Below are 26570 nucleotides of genomic sequence, written 5' to 3'. Positions count from 1 at the left end.
GTCTCAATAAAATAAAATAATGAATAACCAAATACCACCAACTCAGTCCATGGAATATTTTCTCAGACCACATGGCTGGTCCACAGCTTCCACCTTATTACAGTTAAATTATAGAAAATTTTGCTTTTTCTTTTTGAAATAGTTGTAAAATCTTATGAAATATTAATATGCAAAATGAAAATTATGAAGTGACAATGTTGTCAGTCACATTTATTAAATAAACTTTCAATATAATTGCTTACTAGTTCTGGTGGGTTTTTGATGGTTTTAAAAACAATTTTCTATGTAGACATTTGTTGTTTCTGTTGCTTACAAACAGAAACCGTTTTACTTATTTAATTCTTTCTAATTTGTGTTCCTAACCTTTGTTAAAGCCCCTTAATGCACTGGTTACAAACTTCAGTATATTACTGAGTATAAATGGTAAGAGAAGTTATCCTACTTCTGTTGTGACATGTTCATGTTTCAAGGGCAAAATCATTCATTAGGTTGAAGAAATTCCCCTCTATTACTACATTGCTAAGGGTTGTATTTTAAATAATGAATAGGTATTGTTTATTATTAAATGCTTTTTGGGCATCTATTGAAATGATAGGGTTTTTTTCCCTTACTGTACTGATAGGGTGATCTGGATTAATTGATTCTCAAATGCAAAACCAGCCTGGCATCACCATGACATATTATCCTTTTATATATTGCTGGATTTTAGTGGTTAGTAATTTTGAAGAATTTCACATCTATATTCATAAGGAATGTTGTTCTATATTTTTTCTTTAATGCATTTGTATGATTTGTGGATTGGGGTAATTCCAGCCTCATAAATTAGTTGGAAAATGTTTTCTTTCCTTCTGTTTTCTAGAAGGGCTTATGCAGAATTAGTTTTATTTCTTCCTTAAACATTTGGTAGAATCTTCAGGGAAGCTACCTAGGCCTAGCATTTTTGTGTGGGAAAGTTTTTAAATCACAAATTCAATTCTTCTATATATATATAGGGATATTCAGATTATATGTTTCTTCTTGAATGAGCTTTGGCAGTTTGTAACTTTGAAGAAATTTCTCTATTCCATCTAAGTTGTCAATACGGGCCTAGAGTTGTTCATAGTTTTCTTTTATTATCCTTTAAATCTATAGGGTCTGTAGTGATATCTTCTGCTGCCTTGCTGATGTTTATAATTCGTTAGATTTCTAATTTGATATTTGTAATTTGTTTCTTTTTAGTTTTCTTTGCTCTGTTTAGCAAGGTCACATGATACAAGTTCAATATATATAAATTCATCATATTTGATTGATTGCCAGCAATGGACAATAGAAAATTACGGTAAATAATACCATGTAAAATAGAATCAAAACTATGAGACAGATATAAATTGAACAACACATGTAGAAGAGCTATATGCGGGGAACTCATGAAAAATTTAAAAAATTTAAAATAAATGCATATATACCTACCATATTTTTGAATTAGAAGGCTCAGTAGTGTTAAGATGTCAATATCCCCCAATCTATAAATTTAACATAATTCCAATTAATATCCTAGTAGGATTCTTTAGGAACTGAAAAGCTATTTCTAAAATTTACATGGAAATATAAAGGACCTAGAATCTAAAGGAATCTAAAAATATAAAAGAACAAGGCATAAACATTTATGCTACCAGATTTCAAGATTTGCTATCATCAAAATAGCATAATTTATAGAAAGGACAGACATACAGATTAACGAAACATAAGGGTACAAAAATACACCCATGGATACTTGGTCAATTCATTTTTGACAAAGGTACAAAGATAATTCGATAGAGAAATGTTAGTAATCTCAGTAAATGGTACTGGAACAATTTAACATTTGTGTGCAAAATGATGAACCTTCAGTCATAGATTTTACCATTTATGGAAATTAAACAACAATAAACTACAAATCTAAAACTTAAAATTTCTAGAAGAAGTATAGGCTAAATTGAGTCAGTAACGGATTTCTTAGAACTCCCGAAGCAGGATTTATGACAGAATATATTGAGATTTGATTTTATGAAATGTAAGATTTTTTTCTTTGAAATTGTGTTATTTGAAAAGCAGTAATAAGAGAATGCAAAGAGAAACTATAGGCTAGGAGAAACGATATACAAATCATATATCTCATAACAAACTTGTATCCAGAATACATATACATGCTCACACATGCACGCACACACACACACACTCCGTCTCGCTCTCTCTCTTTCAGAGCTCAATAATAAGAAAACAACCTAATAACAGTCGGCAGAAGATTGAACAGAATTTCTCTGCAGATAACATATATGACTAGCTAATAAGCACAATGAAAAAATCAATAATAATTAGAAAATGCAAATTAAAATAATTGTACAATAGCTACCACTACATATATACTCAAATGACTAAAAATAAAATTAAATTAAAAGCTGAAAATACCAACTGCTGGGAAGAAGGTAGAGTAGCTGGAAGATTGATATATTGGCGGTAGGGTTATAAAAGAATGCAGCCATTTTGAAAAATAGTTTGGTAATTTATTATAAAGTAAAACATCCACTTACCACATAACCCAGCAATCCCATATTTACCCAAATAAAATGATAACCTATATTTACACCAAATCTGTATGTAAATATTTATAGAGACTTAATGCATAGTAACTCCAAACTGGAAACAACTCAAATGTGTGTAACTTGTGAAATGAATGAACAAAGTGAGGTATGTTTATACAATGGATTATTACTCAGTAATCAAAAAGGGAGAACTACCTAATACTAACAATAATATAGATGAACTACCTAATACTAACAATAATATAGATGAATCTCAAATACATTATGCTAAGTAAAAGATGTCAGACTCAAAATACTAAACACTGAATGATTTCATTTATATGACATACTGGAAAAGACAAAACCATTGAGATAAAAACCAATCAGTGATCACCAAAATTGTCAGCAGGGCAATGGGTTGACTGTAGAGGTGCAAAGGGGTTATTTTGGGGTAATGGTACACAATACACATTTATCAAAACTTGCAGCATTGTACATGAGAAAGAACGAATTTTGCTGAATTTAAAATATGGACTTCATGAAAATACCAAAAATAGAACAAAAATGCAACAAAAAAGCATTGCCTCACTGCTCTGTCTTCTTGTAAGAGAACACACTGAAACTTTGAGGCCAGTAAGTAGTCTAGCACTAAGCAAAGGATTCTGAAGAAGTTCATGTAAGCAGTCATAAGCAACGGCCTAATCTCTGCAAACCAGCTCACACTGCATTTTACTAGGCCAAAGAAACAGGGGTAAGAGGATGAATGATGTGACACAAATTATCACCATTCTAAATATGTCAAGCATATGTCCTGCTGACAAGAGGAGCTGTCTGGCATGGTAAGTAGCTGTGTCAGCTTTTCAATCTTCAAGCATAAAAAACAGTGAAGTTCTTGTTTTTTTAATGTGCCACATAGGGAAAGAATAATTTTTTCCTCATTACTATGGTTCTAGTTGTTGGATAAAAGGCATTTTTGCACACGCCTAATTTAAGACGCAATTTTATTACTAAAATTGAGAATGAAATATCATCCCATTTTGTAAAATGATATCGCAGATAATTTATGTATATGGAAAGGTGCTTATACCATTTTGTATTTCCAAAGAATTTCTAAAAGTTCTAATTTACTCTCCAAAACATAACCTGGAAGCATACAAATAAAATAGCTCAGCCATGTTCTCACTGTCTTGATAAATCCAATACATGATCAGTGTGAGTTATTTGACTATAGGTCACAAAGGCAACAGCATAATGCTATTGACTATACAATGGTTGATCTGATAGCTATACACAAAAGATAGCAAACAGTGGTTGTTTGGCTTAGAGCTATTTATGTAAACAAAACTAATGAGGAAAAAAGACCTCTATTGGTAATAACTCGTAATGTTTGGAAACTGGTTGCCAACTTCTAATCACCTTTCTCTATTGTCCTGTTTTCACCCTAAGGAAGGTCAGCATGATTTATTTACATGTGTTTCCTAAATCGTACACTCGCATACATTTGTGAAAACGTGTTCTAAATCCCAATGATGTTACAAAGCAAAACAGCCCCTAAAAGCTATGCAAATTAGTATATTTCATAAAAATTATTTGTCTAAATTGTAAATTGGCCCATGGTTATGTAGCAAATTCAATGTGGATGTACATTGCTTCTGAGGGTGATATTTGTATTTTGTAGATACAAAGAGATCAATGTAGAAAATCCTTATTTCTTATGATTAGTGTTTCACTATCTGTTGGAGATTTTGCTTTCAGGTGAAAAATTTGAGAGAACTTACCAAACAAACAAATGAAAAACTTCTCCAGGAGACATCAAGAGATGACAAAACTACAACCGAGTCATGTAACACCCAAAAATAAAAGCATAAAAGAGAAAACCCTTCTAATGTAAAAATAAACAGCACCAAATTGCTTATAGTGTATATACGATATGGCAGGATAACAATAGCAATTCTGTTATACTAAATGGATGATTAAGCTTAAATGATAAACTGATAAAAAATGATTATGATAATAAAAATAGTTACTATGTGTCAGCAATATTTTAAGAACTTTGTATCACTTACCTCATTTAAGACTCCCAACAACCTTATGAGGTAGTTTCTATTATTATCCCCATTTTAGAGATGAGGCAAAGCATGTAATGAGAGCTTTAGTCATGTACCCATCATCACTCATATGTAACAAATAACCTTGATATCTCAAGGACTCAGTACAACAATAATCCAATTTTTCCCTGATATCACAGTCCAGTTGGGTTATCAGTGGTTGACTTCCCAGGTGCTGTTTCAGGCTCTTTCCATTTTGGGCTTCTGCCATCCCAAAGGGTGAGAAGTCTGCTGGATTCCCTGCACCCAGATGGCTGACAAGTGTACAGAGAGGAGAAGATTGTCAGGATGCTGTAAGCATCAGGTCAAGGAGTGGCACACACCAATTACTCTCTACGTTATATTGGCTAGAAGACACAAATATGGTTCCAATCTAACTGGAAGACAGCTGGGGAATGCCATCTTTTTATTTCCCTAGAAAGAGGAAACAAGATTGATGCACATTTAAATATTCTCTGCCACACTCATGTAGCCTGAAATTACTGAAACAGTTGGAGGTAAAGCACTCTTGTTGCAGAGACAAAGGCCTCAGCATAATACTCTACCACCATTCAGAAAACAAGATAAGTGGTGAAAGAAATTTCAGTTTTACTCTGAATTAATTTTTATCCTTTTAGACTCCCTGTTACTATTTATTAGTAATACAAAGATATCTATTTTTTGATTATTTCTAAATCAAATGGCTTAGAAGTCTTGATGTCTCAAAGCTACCCACTAATTGTAAACTGTTACCTTGAATTTGATAGAGAAGGTGTATTCATATTTTAATAATACTCTCTTTTGCAACTTTTCCTCCTTTACAACTGTGCTAAGGGCTGTATTAGTCCATTCTCACATTGCAATAAAGAACTACCTGAGACTGGGTAATTTATAAAGCAAAAGGTTGAATTGGCTCACAGTTCTGCAGGCTGTACAGGAAGCATGGCTGAGGAGGCCTCAGGAAACTTACAATCACGGTGGAAGCCAAAGAGGAAGGAGGCACGTCTTACATGGCCAGAGCAGGAGGAAGAGAGAGTGAAGGGGGAAGTGCTACACACTTTCAAACAATCAGATCTCATGAGAACTCACTCATTATCATGAGAACAACAAGAGAAAAACCTGCCCCCATGTCCAATCACCTCCCTCCAGGTTTCTACCCCAACATTGGGGATTACAATTCAACATGAGATTTGGGTGGGAACATAGAGCCAAATCATATCAAGGTCATAAAAAGATCCCTTAAAAACAGAACAAAGTGGATCTGTGTCAGAGGAATCTTCATCAATTGATTAGATTTGATTTGTGAAATTATAGCTTCTCTCTTTTTATTCATTTATTTATTTTTGAGACGGAGTCTCACACTGTTGCCAGGTTGGAGTGCAGTGGCACTATCCTCTGCCTCCTGGGTTCAAGCGATTCTCCTGCCTCAACCTCCCGAGTAGCTGGGACTACAGGCACGCACCACCACGCCCAGCTAACTTTTTTGTATTTTTAGTAGAGATGGGGATTCACCATGTTGGGCAGAATGGTCTCCATCTCTTGACCTTGTGATCCACCTGCCTTGGCCTCCCAAAGTGCTAGGATTATAGGTGTGAGCCACCACTTCCAGCGACAGCTTCTCTCTTCTAATCAAAAGGATAGTTTTATTTTATAATGGTGAGGAATATGGATCAGACACCATGTTTACATGTCTGTGTTCTCACTTGCATATTTGCTTCCCTGAGATACGAGTGGTCTTCGACTTCAGTCTAAGTTCCAAACCAATGATAATGTTACATAAGCCAATGGCTATGCTTCACGAAAGTCACTGGGTGAAGACTAATGATTCAAGTACAAAATTTTTTGTTGTACTCAAATAAGTTTTCTAAAAAAATAAATCTGATATGCTTTTAACTATATTTATAGTCATTATAGCATTGCATGCAACTAAGCATAAATGCTAAGCAGATCAAATAGATAACTATAATAATTAGTATTGCTTTCACAGTCTGCCAAATTTTAAATTTTAGTATTCATATTGTTAGTTCTTCATGGTTCTTCACGATCTGTTAGCAGAATCAATATTTACCATTTCACCTAATATCATAAACTGTTTAATCATCTCGTGTCATCACTCTGCACATATACAAATCCTCACGCAGGATAAGTCTACTAAACTAAAAGCTAACTTGACCTTGTATATTTTGCTATTTTCAACTAACTGATCTCCTCCTAACACTCAGAACCATGTGAGGTCTCGTCTTCCAGATTAATTTTTCCCGCATTTTGTATTTCTCCTCAACTTTCCATATCACTACCCCCCTCTTTTCAGTGTTCACTCTCCATCTTCCAGACACGTCAAGTAGAGAGAGTAGAAAGATGGGATCCATAGTATTTGGATTTTCTACTTTGGATTGACACAGTGAAAAGGTGCAGCTGGGCTCCAGGGATTACATGGAAAAATAATAAATTTGACTCACTGAGTGAATACACCTGCATTAAGGTAGAGACTACATGAATTAGATCAAATCTCTACCCTCATTCTTTTCATAGTGTAACTGAATCTATTTTCTGTGAGAAACCTTTCCTGCTTCCTCTTTCTGTTCCAACCCCTAATTACATTCACCTTTGTCTTCACTGCTCCACTCTAATGCTTTTTAACACCCTCAATCGATCCTATTAGGAAGCCTAGTGCACTTTACAGGCTTCATCCATGTTTATTTCTCAATGAATTTAACATTGATTTCCCTGCTTGCCTCTATAGACTAATCTTCTTCCTTAGGTTTTGTGAGACTTTCTAGGTTCTTCACTTATGTACTTTATTATTTTGCAGTTTTTCTTGGTGGTAGTTCTTATCGCTGATACCTCTTCTCTTTGATTTTCACATGAAGAGATTCTATGGGTGTTTTTATTTGTAACCCAAATATTCTTCTTAAGGGAATGCTTCTTTACTCTTTAGGTTTCAATGACCGACTTTATGCTTGTGACTTCCAAATTGATATCTCCACTACAGACTTCTCTTCAAAGATAGACCCAAATTCCCACTTTCTCCCTGGCTATTATGTTGTCAATATCTTAAGCTAAACATAATCAAAGACAAACAATATTTTCTTCCCAAACTCGTAGTACTTCTGTTGTACTTAATTCATTTTATTAGTACTACTCATTTAGTGTCATTATGCTTTCACCAAGTGTTTGGCCATCTTTCTAGGCAAAGATTCATAGTCTTCATTTAGCATTTTGCCATTCCTAGTCGCTTAGATAGCTTTTCTTCCTTTACTATCTTTCTCTCTACTGTTAGGTACTTTTGAACAATACAAGTCAGAATGTATCACTACTGTCCTCAATAACCAGCTATGTCTCCTGTTGCCTAAACAGAAAATTCTACTTAATCCGTGAATTAATTCACCTTGACCTGGCTCCAAACAACAATTCCAGTCTCTCTCTCTCATTTTTTTAAACCACATCAAGCATTATAGGTTAGCAATGCAGCGTTCGTTATTGTTGCCTGTGTTTCTTGCATGCTTTCAGGTCTTTCTATTTACTTTCTCATATTGTCCTCTTTACCTAGGCTACATTCTCATTAATTTTGTCTATCCAAACTCTCATACTTTTAAGTCCCAACTCAAATTCAACTTCTTCTACAACTCTTTCTCAGATATCTTCCTGCATATTCAGCTTCTAGATGAATCTTTCTACATCCTACCACTTGTGCTTTTATTTAGCATATGTGTTTTGCTACTATGATTTATAAACATTGTTTTATATTGTTGTTCTGTCCACTTAATCCCACTCACTTCCACACTCATATTGTAATTTTTTTTAATGAATTTTGCATCTGTGGAACTGTAGCAGAGTGATTAGCATTGACTATGTGCTCAATAAATATCACATTACAATAGCTTATAGATTCAAGCCAATTTTGAACTGATTCTATGAACACAAAGTGTAGCACTGCTGAAGTGATATCCTTGACTAGGTGAGAGGGGATGGGATTTTTACATATGATGTTGGGTTGGAGCTTTGATTATGAATTCAACTAACTGTGAAATCCAAGGAGAAGCAGTATATGCAGATGTGGATAGAAATGGAGTATAAATCTGGAAAATCTCTTCTGATTGCTTCAGTTTTCTCAAAGAAGTAAGAAGCAGGATCATCATATATGACAGAATATTAGGAAGGAGGTTTGCAGTTTTAAGAAGTGAAGATGTGTGAAATAATTGTATGAGAATGCTGAACAGTAATTGAACTAAGGATATACTATAGAGAATTACATTTATAATACAATACCCAATGTTCAGTTTGGAATGTTTCAGGTGTTCTTTTACATATTGGGCTTTTATTTTTTAATTATAATTTGATTTTATTTCTGTAGCACCAGCTAAACTCTTGGCAAATATCAATGTATTTTGAATCATTTAACTTTGATCTTCAAAACCCTTATTTGCCTTTCTGGGGAAAAGAGTAAAAACAACAGTATCATAGCAATCTATTTATACCCCTATTTTCAGACAGTCATGCTTCTATCCAATATTTATCTAGTTTAGCGAATCTTATTTCTGTTAGCGATTGTTTGTGCAATAAATGTGCTCCTGTCACTTCATCTCTATTTCATGCTTTTATCATATTCAATCCTAATTTGCTCTGAAGGTTTGCTAACTTTTGCTTTAATCATGTCTTTTCTCAAATAGTTCAGATATAATGAAATATATTATGTTCAGTATTTCTCTAATATTTTTCTACCAAAGAAAAATAAAATATTGAGATGAGATATATTCACATTGATTGCTATGAAGGTTACACATGGATTAGTAAATCAAAACAAGCTCTCAAAAGATAGAAAATCAATTGATGTGTCAGATAGGAAAGACATAGATGGCAAAATCAACCGCTGAGTTGACATCTTTCCTCTTGAAATAATTTAATTTACCAAAATTTGAAAGGTTTTGTGACTGTGAACACAGTAATAAGCTAAAAAGCGGGAGACCAAACAGATTGATCTCGAATTTTATTTACAATAATTCAAGCAAATGTAAACTAACATATTTTAGGTAAATATTTTTTTCTAGACCAATCATATAAACTTTCTGGGAGAACAATCGAGACTATAGTGTAAGGATTGTACACTGAGAAATACAAACTATTAACATATACAGTTAAATATAGAGAATATATTTGTTTTTTGTCTACAGAACTGTTATCCAATTGCCAACAGCTGAATTGTCAGTATAAATGTACAATGGTCAGAAATAGTACAAGATGTTACTGTGAGGATGGCTTCGAAATAACAGAAGATGGGAGAAGCTGTAAAGGTAAGTAAAACATATAACACCATCAAATTTTGTTTATAGAGGCTTAGTTAACAGAAATGTAAGAAGACATCTTTGAGCACCTACCATGTGCTCTACAGTGTTTATGTTAACTTTTCTTTCTTGAGATTTAAAAGTTGCCCCCCCAACAAAAACATAAACATTATTGTAAGTTTATGACTCTCAAATTTCAACTTTTTTGCAGTAATTTCAAACTTGGGAAATGTCAACAATTGGAAATGTTTGGGTTAACTACTAACACATTGATCTAATTATTTTAACTTCCTATATGTTGTATGGCTGTTATATAGCTGCAGTCTAGTAGACATGTGTTATTAACTACATTAGGTTAATAATTACTAATCATGTAATGTTCTTTATAATTTTTGCCTTGGTTATTCTGGCAGCTGGCATTTTAACCATAGCAATAATAATGTAATAATGAACATAAATATTGATTTATTTTAAATGTCTGGATTCTTGCTTTCGTGAATGCTTTATAGCAAATATTTATCCTCCAAAATGACTCCCTTCGTGAATTCTGAAGAATTTTAGGTTACCTTTCCATTCAGTTGATTCCAATTATACATATATTAATATGTATATATAACATATCCACAAGGTTAAATGCATTGCTTTGTATGATACTTAGAATCTATCTATATCTATATCTACATATAATATTTCTAATCTATAATATAGCATATGTCTCTCTCTCTCTGCCTCTCTCTTTCCTTCCGCGTGTGTGTGTGTGTGTGTGTGTGTATGTCAGGGGATAGCTGCATTGCCAGAGCCACTAATAAATAGAATACTTTCCAAAGAAATGAGTGCTTTGCTGATTACTTCAAATCTTTGCTCCAATATTATCACTTTTACCTTAGAATCTTAAATTTGAAAAAATTCATGAGATAATTGTTTAAAATCTTAATGACAAAAATGAGATCCTGATAGTTCATTGACTTAAGTCCGCACATCTTCTTAGTAGTAGAATTGGGACTGAAACTCATATCTGCAGAGCCCACTTAGTCTTATCCTGAAGAGGCTCATTGACTTTTCAGTTACATTTGGGAATTGAATTTTAGTTTGTTGTTTGCTTTGTGTATAATACCAATTTTATAAAAAAAACATTTATTATCAAGTGTTTATCAGACCCAGAGACTGCATAATCTGACCACAGGGAGGCCAAACTCTCATATTTATTTGACTCATGTCATTATGTCATTTTAAGACAACATTTGAAAATCAGAAAATTGCACACAAAAGTTCAGATGTTCTGGAAAATAAAGGCAATGGTAGATGCCTCATAATCACAGAAATCAGCCAGATAAAAATGGTGCCAGACATGGATGATGCCATTGAACATTCGTGCTCTTTCCACTTCCAAACAGCCCTTGCCATTCGTACGTGTTTGGCTTAGATACCTATTCTGCATTCTTCTCACTCATTTACTACACCTGACTCGTGTAGTAATCAAGCTCTGCAGTTCCTTTTGCAAGGGTGGAGCTGAGTTAAATACGTAGATTCCTGAGTGTTAATTAATTGCTTTTATGTGTTTAATTAAGCACGTAAAAACAAACACAACAGTAATTAATTTCTTCTGTGGAACATTAGTGAAGAATTGCACAGCAATCATTTTAGAAGTCACAGTGGGAGAGGAGATCTTTGTACTTTCTCTATACTCCTTGAGAGCCAAGTCTGAGCATCATTAGGCTTTCTCAAAACTGTATTTCCAGGTAGCCCTCTGTCTTTAAAGGAGAAAAGAAGGCAGCATTGCAAGTGATGGTATGCCTATTCCTTTGTAGTCAATGTTGTGGAGTTCCACCTCAGTGCATTCTGGTTAAGTAGAAAGAAGAAAAGAGATAATTGATCATATTGCTCTCCTGAACAGCATAATCATATCCAAAAAACTGAAATAGAAACCAATAATATTAAAGTTGAAAAATCTGTGAAACTAGATAAGAATTATTACTGCCATCAGGGACAGACTTTACCAAATGCAAGCCTTAATTTCATTCAGTATTACTGTAGACTTAGCTCCAAACGCTGTATTTTTTCTATCACCAAAAGTATTTACTTCAAATGAGCCATCCATGATTGCTGGCTGTTATGTGACTCTGAAGAAACCTGAGTTTATGAATGCCTTACAAATGCAGAGTTTCACAATTTAAATTGTCTTATGCTACTCAGCAATATTTTTGCTTTCTCATGGTAAGCTCTTTTCTTAGCTTGGATATTCGCAGAAGTCAACTCTGAAACAAGGATTCACTGAATGTTTTCCTTTATTTGCCATTGTAGCTTTCTCTTTTTCTTTTCTTTCCTTTTTTTTTTTTAGGGGGTGGGGGGTGGTGGGGGTGAGAGGATACAGGAGAAAGGCAACCCCATAGTTGGAGCAATTAAGCCAGCTACAACAAAGGGTGACTGAAGCTTAAGTGTGTGGCACAACTCTCTAGCATGAGAGACAAGGGAACTCAGGCATTTATACACCAATTTCTGAAGAGCAAATTTGTTTTTGTTTTTGTGTTGGAGATGACTTTACCCTCCTGGAAACTTAACAGGCCCTGAGTCCTGGCAGAGCTTCTGGTGGGAGAGGAAGGAGGGTTTGGAAGTATGCTCAGGCACAGATAAAGATCCCTATGATTGTAGAATCACATGAACAATCTGAGGGATATGAGCAGACAGCTTCTGCTACAGTGCCCTTGACCATTCGTTTCAATTTCTTCTTTATTCTCTCAAAATATGTTTTCTTAATCTATTCTCTTTTGTCACAGTCACTGCCTTTATTTTCTGGGTGCCATCTTGTATTACTTCTTCAAATTACTCTTTCTCTTCTCACTATTTACTTGTATATCCACCCATGCTTGTTTTGCTGTCATTTCAGAAGAACTTTACTTCTTCTAGTCTTTTTTCATACATATTTAAAGTCCCACTCACCCAAACTTTTGTCTCAACTTGGTCCATTGGTCTATCAATTTCTACCTCTTTCTTATATACCTTTAAGCACTACATTTCCGCTGGCTATCACTGTAGTCAATAAATATTCTCACATTTGTTGTATTCTGAAAGAAAACAAAAACGAAACTAGAAATACTCACAACAAATATCCACTTTATATCCTATCTCTTCCTATAGCCATCATTCCCATCCCCTCCTCCTTTATTATCCACAAACTTTAACAATCAACTACGTTTACTTTCCCAATTATCTTATTTTCACTTCATTCCTCCATTTACTGCTATCTGGTTTCTCATCCTATAATTTTCATAAAGAACTTTAAATATCTCTTTTCCCTTAAAGTCTAGTTAAGACTGGTTAAAACCCTCACTTTTATTTTCAAAGGACTGTTAGAGGCTTCTCAGCATCTCTGCAGTTTTTCAGAGCTTCTATATTCTTTATGATCTTGACTCCAAACTCCATCTTCCTATTTATGTATCATTTTGAGATTATATATGGATTTTCTCCACCCCATACCCCTCAACCCAGAAGTAAAACTCAGCTCTTTTCCTAGAGTTTCCACAATTATAAAATCCATGCAAACAAGACAATTTGTATATGTAGTAAGATTTACTGAAGACTTAGTAGGAAAAGGTTTTATATCACAACACACAAATAATTTCAAATGTAATTTTAGACATCCCTATATTGAAACCCTTATGTTACCCCTCCGCTGGGGATTTTTTAACATGCCAGTTGAGGTTTCTTTATTGTCATATCACTCTGATAACAATTGGGTGGTATTTTTCCACATAAATTATCTAATTCTCTAATACTAACTGGGTGTCCAACAGTTCAATTCAACTCAATTCTGACATTATCCAGAGGTAGCGTAGACTGCATGGGTTAAGGACCTAGTACTGCAAGACTCAGGTACCAGATGCAAGTTCCAGGACTCACCTATACCTCTGAACCAACCAGTTATAAATGTGAGCATTCCTACAGCCCTCTCCTCAGATGTAGTCATTCACTATAACAACTCACAGATCTCAAGGAAATATTTTCCTTATGTTTGTTAGTTTATTATAAAGGATGCAACAGCCAAATGGAAGTGATGCATAGGGCAAGGAAGGGGAAGGTGGGAGAGGGAAGCTTCTATGCCCTCTCTAGGCACCTTATCCTCCAGGGGCTCAATGTCTTCACCAAAATGGAAGCTCTCCAAGCCTGTTTGTTCAAGAGTTTTTTTTAGCCCAACCCCTAGTTCCCTTTCTTCCCACTGGAGGTCAGGAGATGGGGCTGAAAGTTTCCACACTCTAATCCACTGTTTGGTATTTTCATGACCAGCCCCCAGTCTGAGACTACCTAGGGGCCCCACCCTGAGTCACCTCATTAGCATAGGCTCGGGTGTATTCTAGAGGAGCTCTTTATGAACACCGAAAGACAATCCTATTACTCAAAAAATTCCAAGTATTTTAGGAGCTCTGTGCCAAGCACTGTGAACAAAGGCCAAAGATATATTTTAATTATGTCACATCAGTTTAACCCACTTAATACCACAGCTTCAATCCATCCTGTTATCTTTTGCTCCCCTCTTCATTTTTCTGTTTCTTTTTTTCTCACCCCCTTTCTCCAGAATTATTTACAGGAGTCCCAAATTATCTTCAGTCATCATTCCCAAGTCATGAGGACAAAACTCTGTTAATAGGTCTAAGTTTGTGTATTTTATCCCATTTAAGGACTCAGTAAAAAGCAAGTTCCATTTAAGATCAGTCTTCCATTTGTGACTATGTCCCCTTCTTTCCCTACATTACATCAACATCAGTACAATAATGTCCTAATTACTGAATCTAAATGGGAATTTTAATCTTTATCTTATTGGATTCATGCATTGCATATAACCCTTTTGAACATTCTGATATTCCAGAAAAGCTCTCATTTCTTATTTTTTTCTTACAGTAGTCATGAATTTTCCTTCACAGGAGACTGTAGGACTCCTCTTTCTTTCTTTCTGTTTTATTATTATTATTTTTATTTTATTTTGAGACAGAGCCTTATCACCCAGGCTGGAGTGCAGTGTGCAATCTCGACTCACTGCAACCTCCACCTCCTAGGTTCAAGCAATTCTCATGCCTCAGCTGCCTGAGTAGCTGGGACAACAAGTGTACACCACCATGCCTGGCTAATTTTTGTATTTTTAGTGGAGAAAGGGCTTCGCCATGTTGGCCGTGCTGATCGCAAACTTCTGGACTCAAGTAATCTGCCCGCCTTGGCCTACGAAAGTGCTAGGAATACAGGCCTCAGCCACTGCGTCCCACCCTGATTCCTCTTTCTTGACTGCCCTTTCCACTTTGGTATCCTAGAGTATTTTGCACTAGCTAAGTTTTTCTCTTCTCCTCTTCCTCTGTGAGAAATATCCCTCTCCTATTTTTAAAATCTATTATATATATGCTATTGACTTCCATATACTCCAGAACAGATCTCACCCTATATTAACAGTTCCATTTTTCAATTGCTTATCATTACACATTTACTCAAGGCTGCCCTACAGACACCTCAAATTTAACACAGTGAAATCAAATTCGTTATCTCCTCCCATGATAGAGCCATTCAAATCTATACTTCTTACATCCTCTATTTCAAAATTTGATCAATTTTCACTTCTGTCACATCCAATCATTTTTCAAATGTTGTCTATTCTACTTCTTACACACTTGAGTCTATTTCCTCTTCATTTCCACTGCCACTGACTTAGTTCAAAATATAACTTCAAAAGACAATTTCTTGGATAAAATTAGCACATATCTAATTTTCTAGGATCCTTTCTCCACATTTACCAAAGCCTTTATTTCATATGAGTGTTTTTAGTTTTAAAATGCAAAGCTGACCATGTAGCCCATCTAATTAATGCTTTCCCAATGCCAATGTGTAATGTACAGTCTTTTAGTTCAGCATACAAATATCTTCATTATCTGGCTCCCAAAGTACTTTCCCAGTTTCATCTCTTCTGCTGCTTTCCTTCACACACCCTTGCTTCATTTGACTCCTTATGCTTCTTCTTTGAAATCCCCATGATGCCATCCCAATACCGTTCACACGCCATTTTGATGAACTGAAATGTCCCTTTCCGCTTAGTCTGAGGAAAGCCAGATCATGCTTCACACTGTTTAATATGAAGTCTTCACTTAAGATTCCCCTTCTAATCCTAAGCAGTTTGACTTCCCTGTTTCTATCATAACTCGAGTATACCCCTATTATAAGGAAATGTATAGTATCATAATTATATTTCTCTAGACTCGTCTTACTCAGGGGTAGGGACCATATTTTATTGATTTTGTCTTCTGCAGGGATCAGTACAGTGCTTCGTACATAAAACAGGCTGAATATACCTTTGTCTAAATAACTAACTACTGACAGGATGCCTTTTTGTTTGGTCAGTTAAGAATCATTGAGTATCTGTTGTTCATAAAGATTTGAACTGGATACCAGAGGAAGGAAGTATATAGAGAAAACAGAATGAAGGGGTAGAGGAATAGAATGAAGGGGTACAGGCACACACCACCGCGCCTGGCTAATTTTTGCATTTTTAGTAGAGACAGGGTCTCACCATGTTGGCCAGGCTGGTCTCAAACTCCTGGCCTCAGGTGATTCACCCACCAAGGCCTCCCAAAGTGCTGGGATTACAGGCGTGAGCCGCAGTGCCCAGCCTATTACAGGAAGTTTCTAATTAGCAATCTAATTTAATTTAATATCTGTAGAGGACTACAGATATTAAAATGAAATTTATTTAAGACAAAAATCTTTATTTTTCAATAGGTGTGCTTAATAGTTTCCTCTCTTTAAAGTAGTGAGTGTGATTTGCATAGTGTGGCTCAGAACTCTTATTTAATCTGTTGATTAAAAACCATGTTACTAGTCTAATTCTTTGTTAAAACAGTGAAAAAGTCAGTGTCATAAACACTGGAAATATTCAACAAATAATAATTGGAGTGCATTTTGTACCTTTGCAAAAATATCCGAAGACTTCTAGCCTGACTATCACAAATGCAAATAATCTTCTTTTAAAATACATGATTTGATATTGTTTGATGTTTTATCTCTGTAAATATTAAGGCAGCAAAAATCTTAATTTTTAGTTAGTGTGGTTTTGAAAAGACTTATTGGAATTGGCTTTTCCTTAATAGTCTATTTCCAAAGTTCAAAAACAATATTTTCTTCAAGGAGAAAAAAAAGTGCCCAAGATAAAGCTGCTTAGAAATGATGCCAATTTTCCTTTTAGATCAAGATGAATGTGCTGTTTATGGTACATGCAGCCAGACCTGCAGAAACACACATGGATCCTACACTTGCAGTTGTGTGGAAGGCTACCTAATGCAGCCAGACAACAGATCTTGCAAGGCTAAAATTGGTAAGTTATGACCATTTATTTTTTGTCTTTCCAGAATTACTTGTTTCCTTTTTACAATTCTTTTTCATTAGAGATGTGGCATAGCAGAAATATGGACTTTGAAGAGAGAGATTTTCTTTCATTTTAATACACTTCTCTATAGTTAGGAATCCAGAGCAATTCTTTCAGTTGTCACTAATCATTATAAAACTCCTTCCATTACTCCTTCCAAAAATGAAATTCCTTCCTTCCTTCCTTCCTTCCTTCCTTCCTTTCTTTTTTTTCTTTGAGATGGAGTCTCTGTCACCCAGGCTGGAGCTGGAGTGCAATGGCACAATCTCAGCTCACTTCAACCTCTGCCTCCCAGGTTCAGGCAATTCTCCTGCCTCAGCCTCCCAAGTAGCTGGGACTACAGGCACACACCACCATACCTGGCTAATTTTTGCATTTTTAGTAGAGACAGGGTCTCACCATGTTGGCCAGGCTGGTCTCAAACTCCTGGCCTCAGGCGATTCACCCACCAAGGCCTCCCAAAGTGCTGGGATTATAGGCACTGAGCCGCAGTGCCCAGCCTATTACAGGAAGTTTCTAATTAGCAAAAATCTGTTCAAAAGATATGGATTAATTGATTTGAATTACCTATCCTCTCTCCTGGACTACTATGATAGTTTCCTAACTGGGTTCTGTGAGCTTCTGCTTCACCTCCAAAATTAATTATTTATATAATAAAGTGATTTACTACTAAAACATAAACCAAATCATGTTGTTCTTTTGCTTCAAATCTCCCAATAACTTTCACCTACCTTGAAAATAAAATCTAAACTCCTCACAGGATCTCTAAGGGCCTAATGGCCTGGTATCATTTCCCTTTCCAGTGTCTGATCTTCCACTGCTCTTGTTTCATCATCGATGCCAGCACACTTGTGTCCTTGTCCTTCTTCAACCGTGTTGCCTTTTTATCTGCTTGAAATGATTTTTCCTGTGATATTCACATTAATGTAGCCTCCTTATCACTTGAGTCTCAGCTAAAATGTCAATATTCAGAGTGACCTTCCCAATTCATTCTATTTCATGGTATATACCCTCTACATCACCAAGTTATTTTCCAATGTTATTTATGCATACCTACTCTATCACTATATAATTTCCCAGTTTTATTTTCTTTATAGCATTGCCATTTGAAATTAATTCATTTATGTATATTTGTCACAGGATTTCTCCAGAATAATATAAGCATTTTGACGGTACAGAACTTGTTGGATTTGTTTACTGTTATTTACTCAGTACTGATCATTGCCTAGAACACATAGGTTCTCAATAAATATTTGTGGGAAAAAGGGGAAGAAGGAAGGAAGGAGGGCAGGATGGAAAAAAGGAAAAGGAAAGAGAATAAACTTGTCTTGCTAATTAAAATTACTAAAATGAGTGCTCCACTCTTAAGTGCTTACATTTCATGTTTCAAAACTGCCTTTTACTGCTAACCTGCAAATAAAGCCTGTAGTTTCTACACAGTTTTCAGCCTACTCAGTAAGTAAACAATCAGTAAGTATTGTTGATTGGCTAATGAAATAGCTTTGAGATTCACTAGTCACAATAAGATAATGCTAATTATTTTGTGGAGTGAATTAGCTTGAAAATAACATAAGGAAGTACTATACAGAATATTCCATCTGGCTTCTTCTAACTTCCTCCAAAAGTAGTTTCATATCAGGCATTTTCAAATTATGATGTATTGATGAATTAATGGGTGCCCTCACCCTCCCTTATTAGAAATTGGTAAATTAAGCATGAAATTTCTTCTCTGAAACCACACTGGGCAAAAGACTAGACTAGTTAAGCAAGCTGCAGTTGTTTCTCTTTACACATAACCTCATGTTATGATTTCAATGATTTCCCAGAGATAGTGTGGTTAATTATTTAGAAAACATGTATCTACAAAATATCAACAACAGCTAAACGCTCTTTTACTTCTTAGTTTACTTCTTTGAATTACTGACTTGATTTATGAAGTCCTATTTCAAATAAGGCAATCCTTGAGAAAAATTAGGTCAGGTTATGTTTTCCTTTTTGCCACCACCCAGAGTTCTGATGTAAAATATTGATGAACTATAGAAGTGGAAGGCTTGTTATTTGCTGTTTCTATTGATCCACACACTAGTGCTACACAGAGAGTGTAATGTAATAAACCCTATAAAGGAAGCACGTCCTCTTTTTCTACATAGGTAGGTTATCTTACAATAATAGAATGCAACCAGAAAAAGATGGAACATGATAATGTCCTACTACATCAAGGAAATTTGATGACTCTAGAATTGATAATGGAATACATAAATCTCTTCACCTCTAGGTCTTTTGCTTGATGACATTGTGAGCTTACAAAATTTGAAAAATACGCAGTTACCATGGGAATGTTGTTGTGGTTTATAGTTTAAGGAAACTGAGTTGCTAGAATGAGCATAAGTCTATAGCAAACACTGGCAAGTTCTAAAGGTCACATGGATATTTGAACCAATGTATTTGTACAATTTAGAGAAAAACTGCCTGTTTAGCTTTAGTTTTCTCATATTTATGGCAAGTGAACCAGAGGATACTTTTGGCTTCAGTTATATGTAATTCCAGTTAGTGCAATCAGGTTTAAAATTTTTATGGCAGTTTTATTATGCAATAATGTGGCTATATCTGACAAGTGCTAGAAACAAACGTTATAAATTAAGCCAGGTTCATCTTAAGTCTCTGCCAGTCCTTCTTTCAGTTGTCTGGCTGCTGAGATTGGCCTCTCTTTTCTCTTCTTTTCCTTACAATTCTACCCTACTGGACTCCAGAACCTAACTTTCCCTCCACGACAAGCCAGAGTTCCAGGGCTCTCAGCAGCTGGGTAGTGTGGAAAACAAGGGAAGGCCCGAATGGCCTAGCCCAAGACAATGGATATGTGGAAAAGATCTCCAGACTTTAGAAAGAAAGGATACTACAAAAATATCAAGCCAAAGCGATGCATTGGAAAGCTAGAACTAGACCAAGAATATGATTTTGCAAAGACAGTACAAGATGATAGATGAATTAAAAGTTCCTGAGAAATAGCCCTTTATGTGACGGCAGAGAGAGGCAGAGTTAATCGGCTGGGAAGCTGCCTCTAAAGGTGCTGAACTAGTGCAACATAGAACAATATCATGATCTCTTCCCTGCTATTCACCCCAAAGCTTGCCAGTGGGGTCTTATTTTCAAGACAATAGATAGCAATTAGGTAAATTAATCTAAGTTAATTGAGTATTCCTCCTTTGTAATATAATACCTGAACCCGAGTAAAATTCATAAGCCTTAAGAGCATCTTTAAGAAATAATTGTATTGAAGGGAGGAGATTTTAGACACTACAGCAGATGGGGGAAGAGATTAATGTTAGACAGGAGGCCTTTTCATTCCTATTAATTCATGTAATGCAGACAAATTTTCTCCTTTCTACACTTAGTAAGATTGACTCTGACTAATGAAATAAAGAATAAATTGTTTCAGAGTTGGGAGGAACTTCAATGGTAATCTAGTGCAATTTAATACTTGATGCTATGTGTTTTTTATCTTCAAAAAAGTAATTTCCAAAAGAAAAGTCTGAAACATATTTTTTAAAGTAATTTTAACTTAAATATGCATAGTTGAATAGTTTTTTATAGGAGACATACAAGACTACAAATTTTTATGAGAGCATTTGTTACTTTATGATAGAACACACATTAAAAGCTAGTAATTAATGTGTATTTATTTATTTATTTTCTTTAAGAGATGTAGTCTCACACTATTGCTCAGGCTGGAGCGCAGTGACATGATCATAGCTCACTGCAGCCTCAAACTTCTAGGCTTAAGCCATTTTCCTACCTCAGCCTTTGAGTAGCTGAGACCACAGGCACGAACCACCATGCCCAGCTAATTTAAAAATTTTTTGTGCACACAGGATCTCTCTATGTTGCCCAGGCTGGTCTTGAACTCCTGGCCTCAAACAATCCTCCTGCCATGCCCTACCAAAGTGCTGAGATTACATGTGTGAGCCACGACACCTACACAAAAGCTAGCTATTTTTCTAATTAAATGTTAGAACTTGTCATATAAAAAAAATAAAAATAATAATAAATAAAAATAAAAAATAACCATGTATAGGTACCCAGTAACACTTCTTGCACATTTTGATATATTTTTTGAGAACAGAGTTGTAGTAATGACTTGTCAAATATGAAAATAAAAACATTTTTAAAATTTGACTTTTTTTAATTGATTTTATTGAATTTGATATAAAATATGTATTGAATGTGAAAACTTGGGGCTGAAAGCAGGCTCATGTAGAACTTGTGACAGTAAAAATAACAGTCAATGGTGTTTAACTTACAAATTGTTGGCAATTTTACTCCTAATAAATTCAGACTCATTGGACTGTACTTTTCAGTGTCCTAACCACTCACTGAAGACAGGCACTTATCCCAGCATAGAAATTCTCCTGAACCCCTAGGGCTCTACTGATTGCACTGAAGCAATAGTAAAATAAAAAACACTAATTTTATGATCATCACTCTATAGTCAGTGCATCGAATGGTGCCCTTTGAGAGTGTACCTCTTTGCCATGGAGTAATTGGAGCAGTGAGAGTAGAGAGCCTATTAAAAAACTTCAGGATTCTATTACAGCTTATATTTGCAGTTCATTGATTTAGAGAAAAAAACAAACAGAAGACTATTGAGGCAATGAGACTCTTAGTTGTAAGAACAGGAATTGTAGTCCCTGTATAATTGAAGGAAGCATGTTTCTAGACAGTGTTGGGGGGAGGGAACGTTTTCATATCATTTGCTGTTTCCTCTGCTATGATTCTTAAAAAGAAAAGAGAGAGAGAGAAAAAATAAACAAAATGTAACTTCCTATGGCTCTTACTTTAAAACTCTAGGGTGATTTAACATCTACTAACATAAGTTTAAAATTTTCTTTTGGGAGGCGGAGAATTTACCCATGGTTTGCTGCCAGGGCTGATTCTGCATGTGGGAGAATTGGCAGGTGTATGTGTAGTGGGGGAAGAATTCTCTGCCACATAGTATCACCTTCTTATCAGCCACTGAGTAATGCCTGAAATTCAGCTATTAAAATACTATTCCCTGGCCTTTTATTAAAGCATCTTATATTAAGATCTATTCTTAGGAAGGGTAACATATTAAGTTTTAATAATTTTAACAACTTATGAGACTAGTGGATAAGATCTGTTTCAGTATACCAGTGGCTAAGAATGGCTTCTTGTAGAATGACTGATGTATGAAGATTCACCATTTAGGGTTTTTTTTTTACATTATTTTTTAGATAGTCAAAAGTTCTAATTCCTGCATAAGTTATTATTTCATTGAGCCGTAACTTCAAATAGCACTTGATGACATGATAGTGCATGAGACCTATTGGCTAGGAGTGAGCCTAGTCACCAGCACCAGCGTAGTAATGACAGATTTATTGTGCTTTACTATCACGTATGCGTGCATGAAATTAGGAACACTGTGGTAAAGAGAAAGTAGCAAAAAAGTAGCTCAATGCCTGAAGCAGAGTATGTGCTTGACAAATGTTTGCTGGATGCTTTAGCAATTTCTAGAACATTCAGGAAGCGAAATGAGGGTACTGGGATGTTGGGGATCAATAAAAGGAGTCAGAAGATTGCAAGAGATTCAAAGGTGAATAGAATATTTGGCCAGTTTTGTCCTGTTACTCAGGGCTGACTCTAGCTTTGGTATAGTATTGGCATCAAACAGTAGTTTGAGAAGCACTGTATGATCTACATAAGTGTGTCCTCTCCACCAAGGACCACTCCCCTCTCAAATAAACATACAACCCTAGTAAAAGCTGTGTGCTTGCTGTGAAAATACAGCTGGAGAACAAGCTTCCCTATCTGCAATCACACTATACTGAATAAGCCTCTGTACTACAGAAATTCTAAAGCTTCCCAGCCTGCCTTTGGAATCCCGGACCGGTAGCCTGGCCATTAAAATATTTCTTTATTTTATGGAGTATTTTTACTCTACATCTTTTCTGGCCAATCATTCAGTTAGAAATCACATTTCATGGCAGGACAGGGCAAGGATTTCTGATGGAATTTTTACTATCCAAATGATACAACACACTTTTTTTCCCTCTCCAAACACTGTTAATGAGTATGTCAGTGCTGGGGTACAAAATCTCCTCATGAATATTCTATGTTGGTTTTGGTTTTTGTTTTTATGCTAGGGGATATCATCTTTACAGTCTAGCACCTTTTTTGACATTTTTAGTCTTCTTTCCAGAAGCAGAGTTGCAAGATTGATAGCAGAGACATAACCATGGTGTTTTATGTGTCATGACACCTTTCATTTACCCTTAGTCTAAGAAAATAACAGACATGGAAAAAAAGCATGTCTTCCATTTTCTTCATAACATATTTTTATTGCAATCTGGCTGAGAACTTCCGTGTTTGAGTATGAAAAATTACATGGCCGTATTTATGGGCTCTAGGTGTGACAGTCAATAAACTTTGCTTTTATAAATGGCACAACAGATAGGCAGAAATTTCTATCATGCTTTTTAAATAATTTTTTGTAGACTAGCTATCAAATTATTGATTAAATCCTCAATTTAGAATGTGAGAGAAATTATATCACCCTCTACAATTAATTCTTTTTCTCTCTTAAAATTGGACATTTTAATGAAAATAAAAAGAAAGGAAGCACATTTAAATTTATAAAAATTACAAATGTTTAAATAGATGAGGCAAGAATGTACATAGGTATATAATTTTTCTGTTGCTTTACCTGGGAAAAATATAAAAGTATATCACTATTGAAATCCTTGGAGGGAAAAAACCTTAAAATCCGAGTAGACAGAATAATTTTGACATTTTTTAAGAAAAAAATTGATTTTTCAGAGACTTCAAGGCATCCTCTGTATCAATTGCAATCAACAGGGATTGAAAAAAAAAATCTGGGGTAATAAAAGCAGTTAGAGAATGCCCTTTGGGCACTCCTTCCCCTGGAGAGCATAATTGCCTTTGACAGAGATAACTAATATTCCACATATTTCCCCTAATCAGGATGCCTAAAATCATTTTAGTCTTGAGAAGAGAAAACCTGTTGCATTGATTTCATTTTTAAATGTGTGTATTTCTTTTAGGACTCACACAGCCTCTGTCTATGCCTCCCACGAAAGATAATCCCCACCAAATTATTAAATTATATCTTAGTACTCTTTGGATATTTAGAACATCAAGTTACAAAGAACATAGCTGATAAAGTAGCTAGAAGTTTGGTACATCAGAATGATTGAGTACTTAGAGTACTTAATCTCTCTTTATAATAGCAAAGTAGAAATTTGTGATCTTACTTATAAATTTTATATTTAAATCCTTGTCAGACAACAGTGAAATATATTAAATGACCTTTACTTTTTCCCATCACTAGATAATGAGTTTCATACATCTACCTCCCTTCTCCTTATTGTGAGGTGACGATCTTATTTCATATTTCCTTGAGAAAATAGAAGTAATTAAAAGAGAATTTTCTCACCCAAACTCCATTAACTCTACTAGTCTATTTGAATCTAGAACTAATCGTTCCATCTTCCTCTTATTTGAATTAGAAAACAAACTAACATTTCTCCTATCAAAGGCCAATCCTGCAAATATATACAGATCCTATCTTCTCTCACCTGTTCAAGGATTAGGCTCATATAATTGTCTTATTTATTTCTTTAATCACTGGTATTTTCTTTTCTCTTAGGTCATTCACACCAGCGTACAAGCAAGTTGTAAAGATGATGCAAAACAACTTCCTTTAAACCTATTTTCCTGTCCAGCTACTTCTCCATTTTTCTTTTTCCTGCATAGAAAAACTCATGGAGTGTTGTTCCTTTTCCACTTTCCTTTGCTCTGCTCTTTAATCGCCTTCAATGAATCTTACATTATTCTTATCAGTCATATCTATTGCCAAGGTCTTCAGTGACCTCCCATTGCCTAATTAGTTGACTATCGGTCTTAAGCACACAACTGACAACTGTCTCCTTGAAGACTTTACCTTTTAAAGCAGCACAATCTTGAAATTTTGTTCTTGCCTTACTGGGCATTTTTTTCTCAGTTTACTTTGCTTTATTATCTTCATTTGCCAATACTTTTGGCATGATTCAGCGTTCAGTCCTTTAGACATCTTTTTATTGATTTCCTAGGATGTTTCATCCTGTATCATGGCCTTAAAAACTTACCCTCTGCCATGGCTTTAAAAAATATCAAGAGACTGAGACTCCCCAGTTTTTATCACCAGTTATGACGGCTCTAGACTCACAGATCCAATTATATATTCAATATCTCCATTTGGATATTTAACAGAAATATCGAACTCTATGAACTTTTGATTTTCTATCCTAACAATGCTCTTTCTTCAGTTTTCCATCTTGGTAAGGTTTCCAAATTCACCTAATTGTTTAAGCCAAAACATTGGATTCATCCTTCACTGCACTCTTTTTCTCAAACCCTTTGTTTATAACTTTGTAAATACATTCTGAATTAGATTACTCTCTCTAAAGATAAGCCCCCATCCTCATTACTCCTATACTGTACTCACTTTCATAGAATTTATCACTGCCAAACAATATTCGTATTTGTTTACTTGCTTATTATCTTTTTTATGTACTAAAATTTAAGTTCTATAAAAGCAAAGATTTTGTTAGTTTTGTTCACTGTTGTATTGCTAGCATCTAGACCCTGGCAGAAGCTAGCCAGGCTCAATAAGTATTTGTTGAATGGATAATAAATATTCAAATACTGAGGCAGTATTTCCCTTTTAGGAGCCATATTAAATGTGGCTCTTCTAAGGACCCATGTTTTCAAACTGAAATTACTTTATAAATAGGAGTTACTTAGAAGCAATTTTCAAATGAGTCAATACCCATTACATTTTAAACTCAAATATTACTAATCTATAACATAGAGAAAGATGTCTGAGTAGAGAAAATATTTTTCTATAGCTAAAGTATTTTCCACTGGCTACAATTAGAAAGGTCACTAGGAGATTTTTAAAGCAGCCATTAGCCACTTCTCAGTAACTAATATAAACTGACCATCACTGGACTGTCTGCTAGTTCTAATAATCATGTAATAGTCTAAAATTTGAATGAATTATATTCTGAAATTTTGTGATTTACTTATAAATCTTCGATGGTTATCAATTACATATCTTTCTTTTTTTCTGATTAAAATAACTGCATTATTTATTTCATTGTACTTATTGAAATACCTTATTATTTTACAATGTGTTAATTCAGTAAAGTCTCTTTTAAAAACATTGAGGAGTTCATATTCAAACAGTCCCCCA

General features: G+C 35.0%; 1 protein-coding gene across 1 annotated transcript in view; it reads left to right on the top strand.

The window, feature by feature from the left end:
* LRP1B (LDL receptor related protein 1B) overlaps nt 1-26570 on the top strand; it is a 1946873-nt gene that overhangs the window by 917708 nt on the left and 1002595 nt on the right. The window contains exons 7-8 of the mRNA XM_063790432.1: nt 9799-9918; nt 17123-17251. Coding sequence (XP_063646502.1) covers nt 9799-9918; nt 17123-17251 — 249 coding nt within the window. The remainder of the gene's footprint in view (nt 1-9798; nt 9919-17122; nt 17252-26570) is intronic.

Source organism: Pan troglodytes, chromosome 13 (assembly GCF_028858775.2).
Source record: "Pan troglodytes isolate AG18354 chromosome 13, NHGRI_mPanTro3-v2.0_pri, whole genome shotgun sequence".
In the NCBI taxonomy this organism is placed as follows: Eukaryota; Metazoa; Chordata; class Mammalia; order Primates; family Hominidae; genus Pan; species Pan troglodytes.
This window is presented reverse-complemented; position numbering and strand designations above follow the sequence as displayed.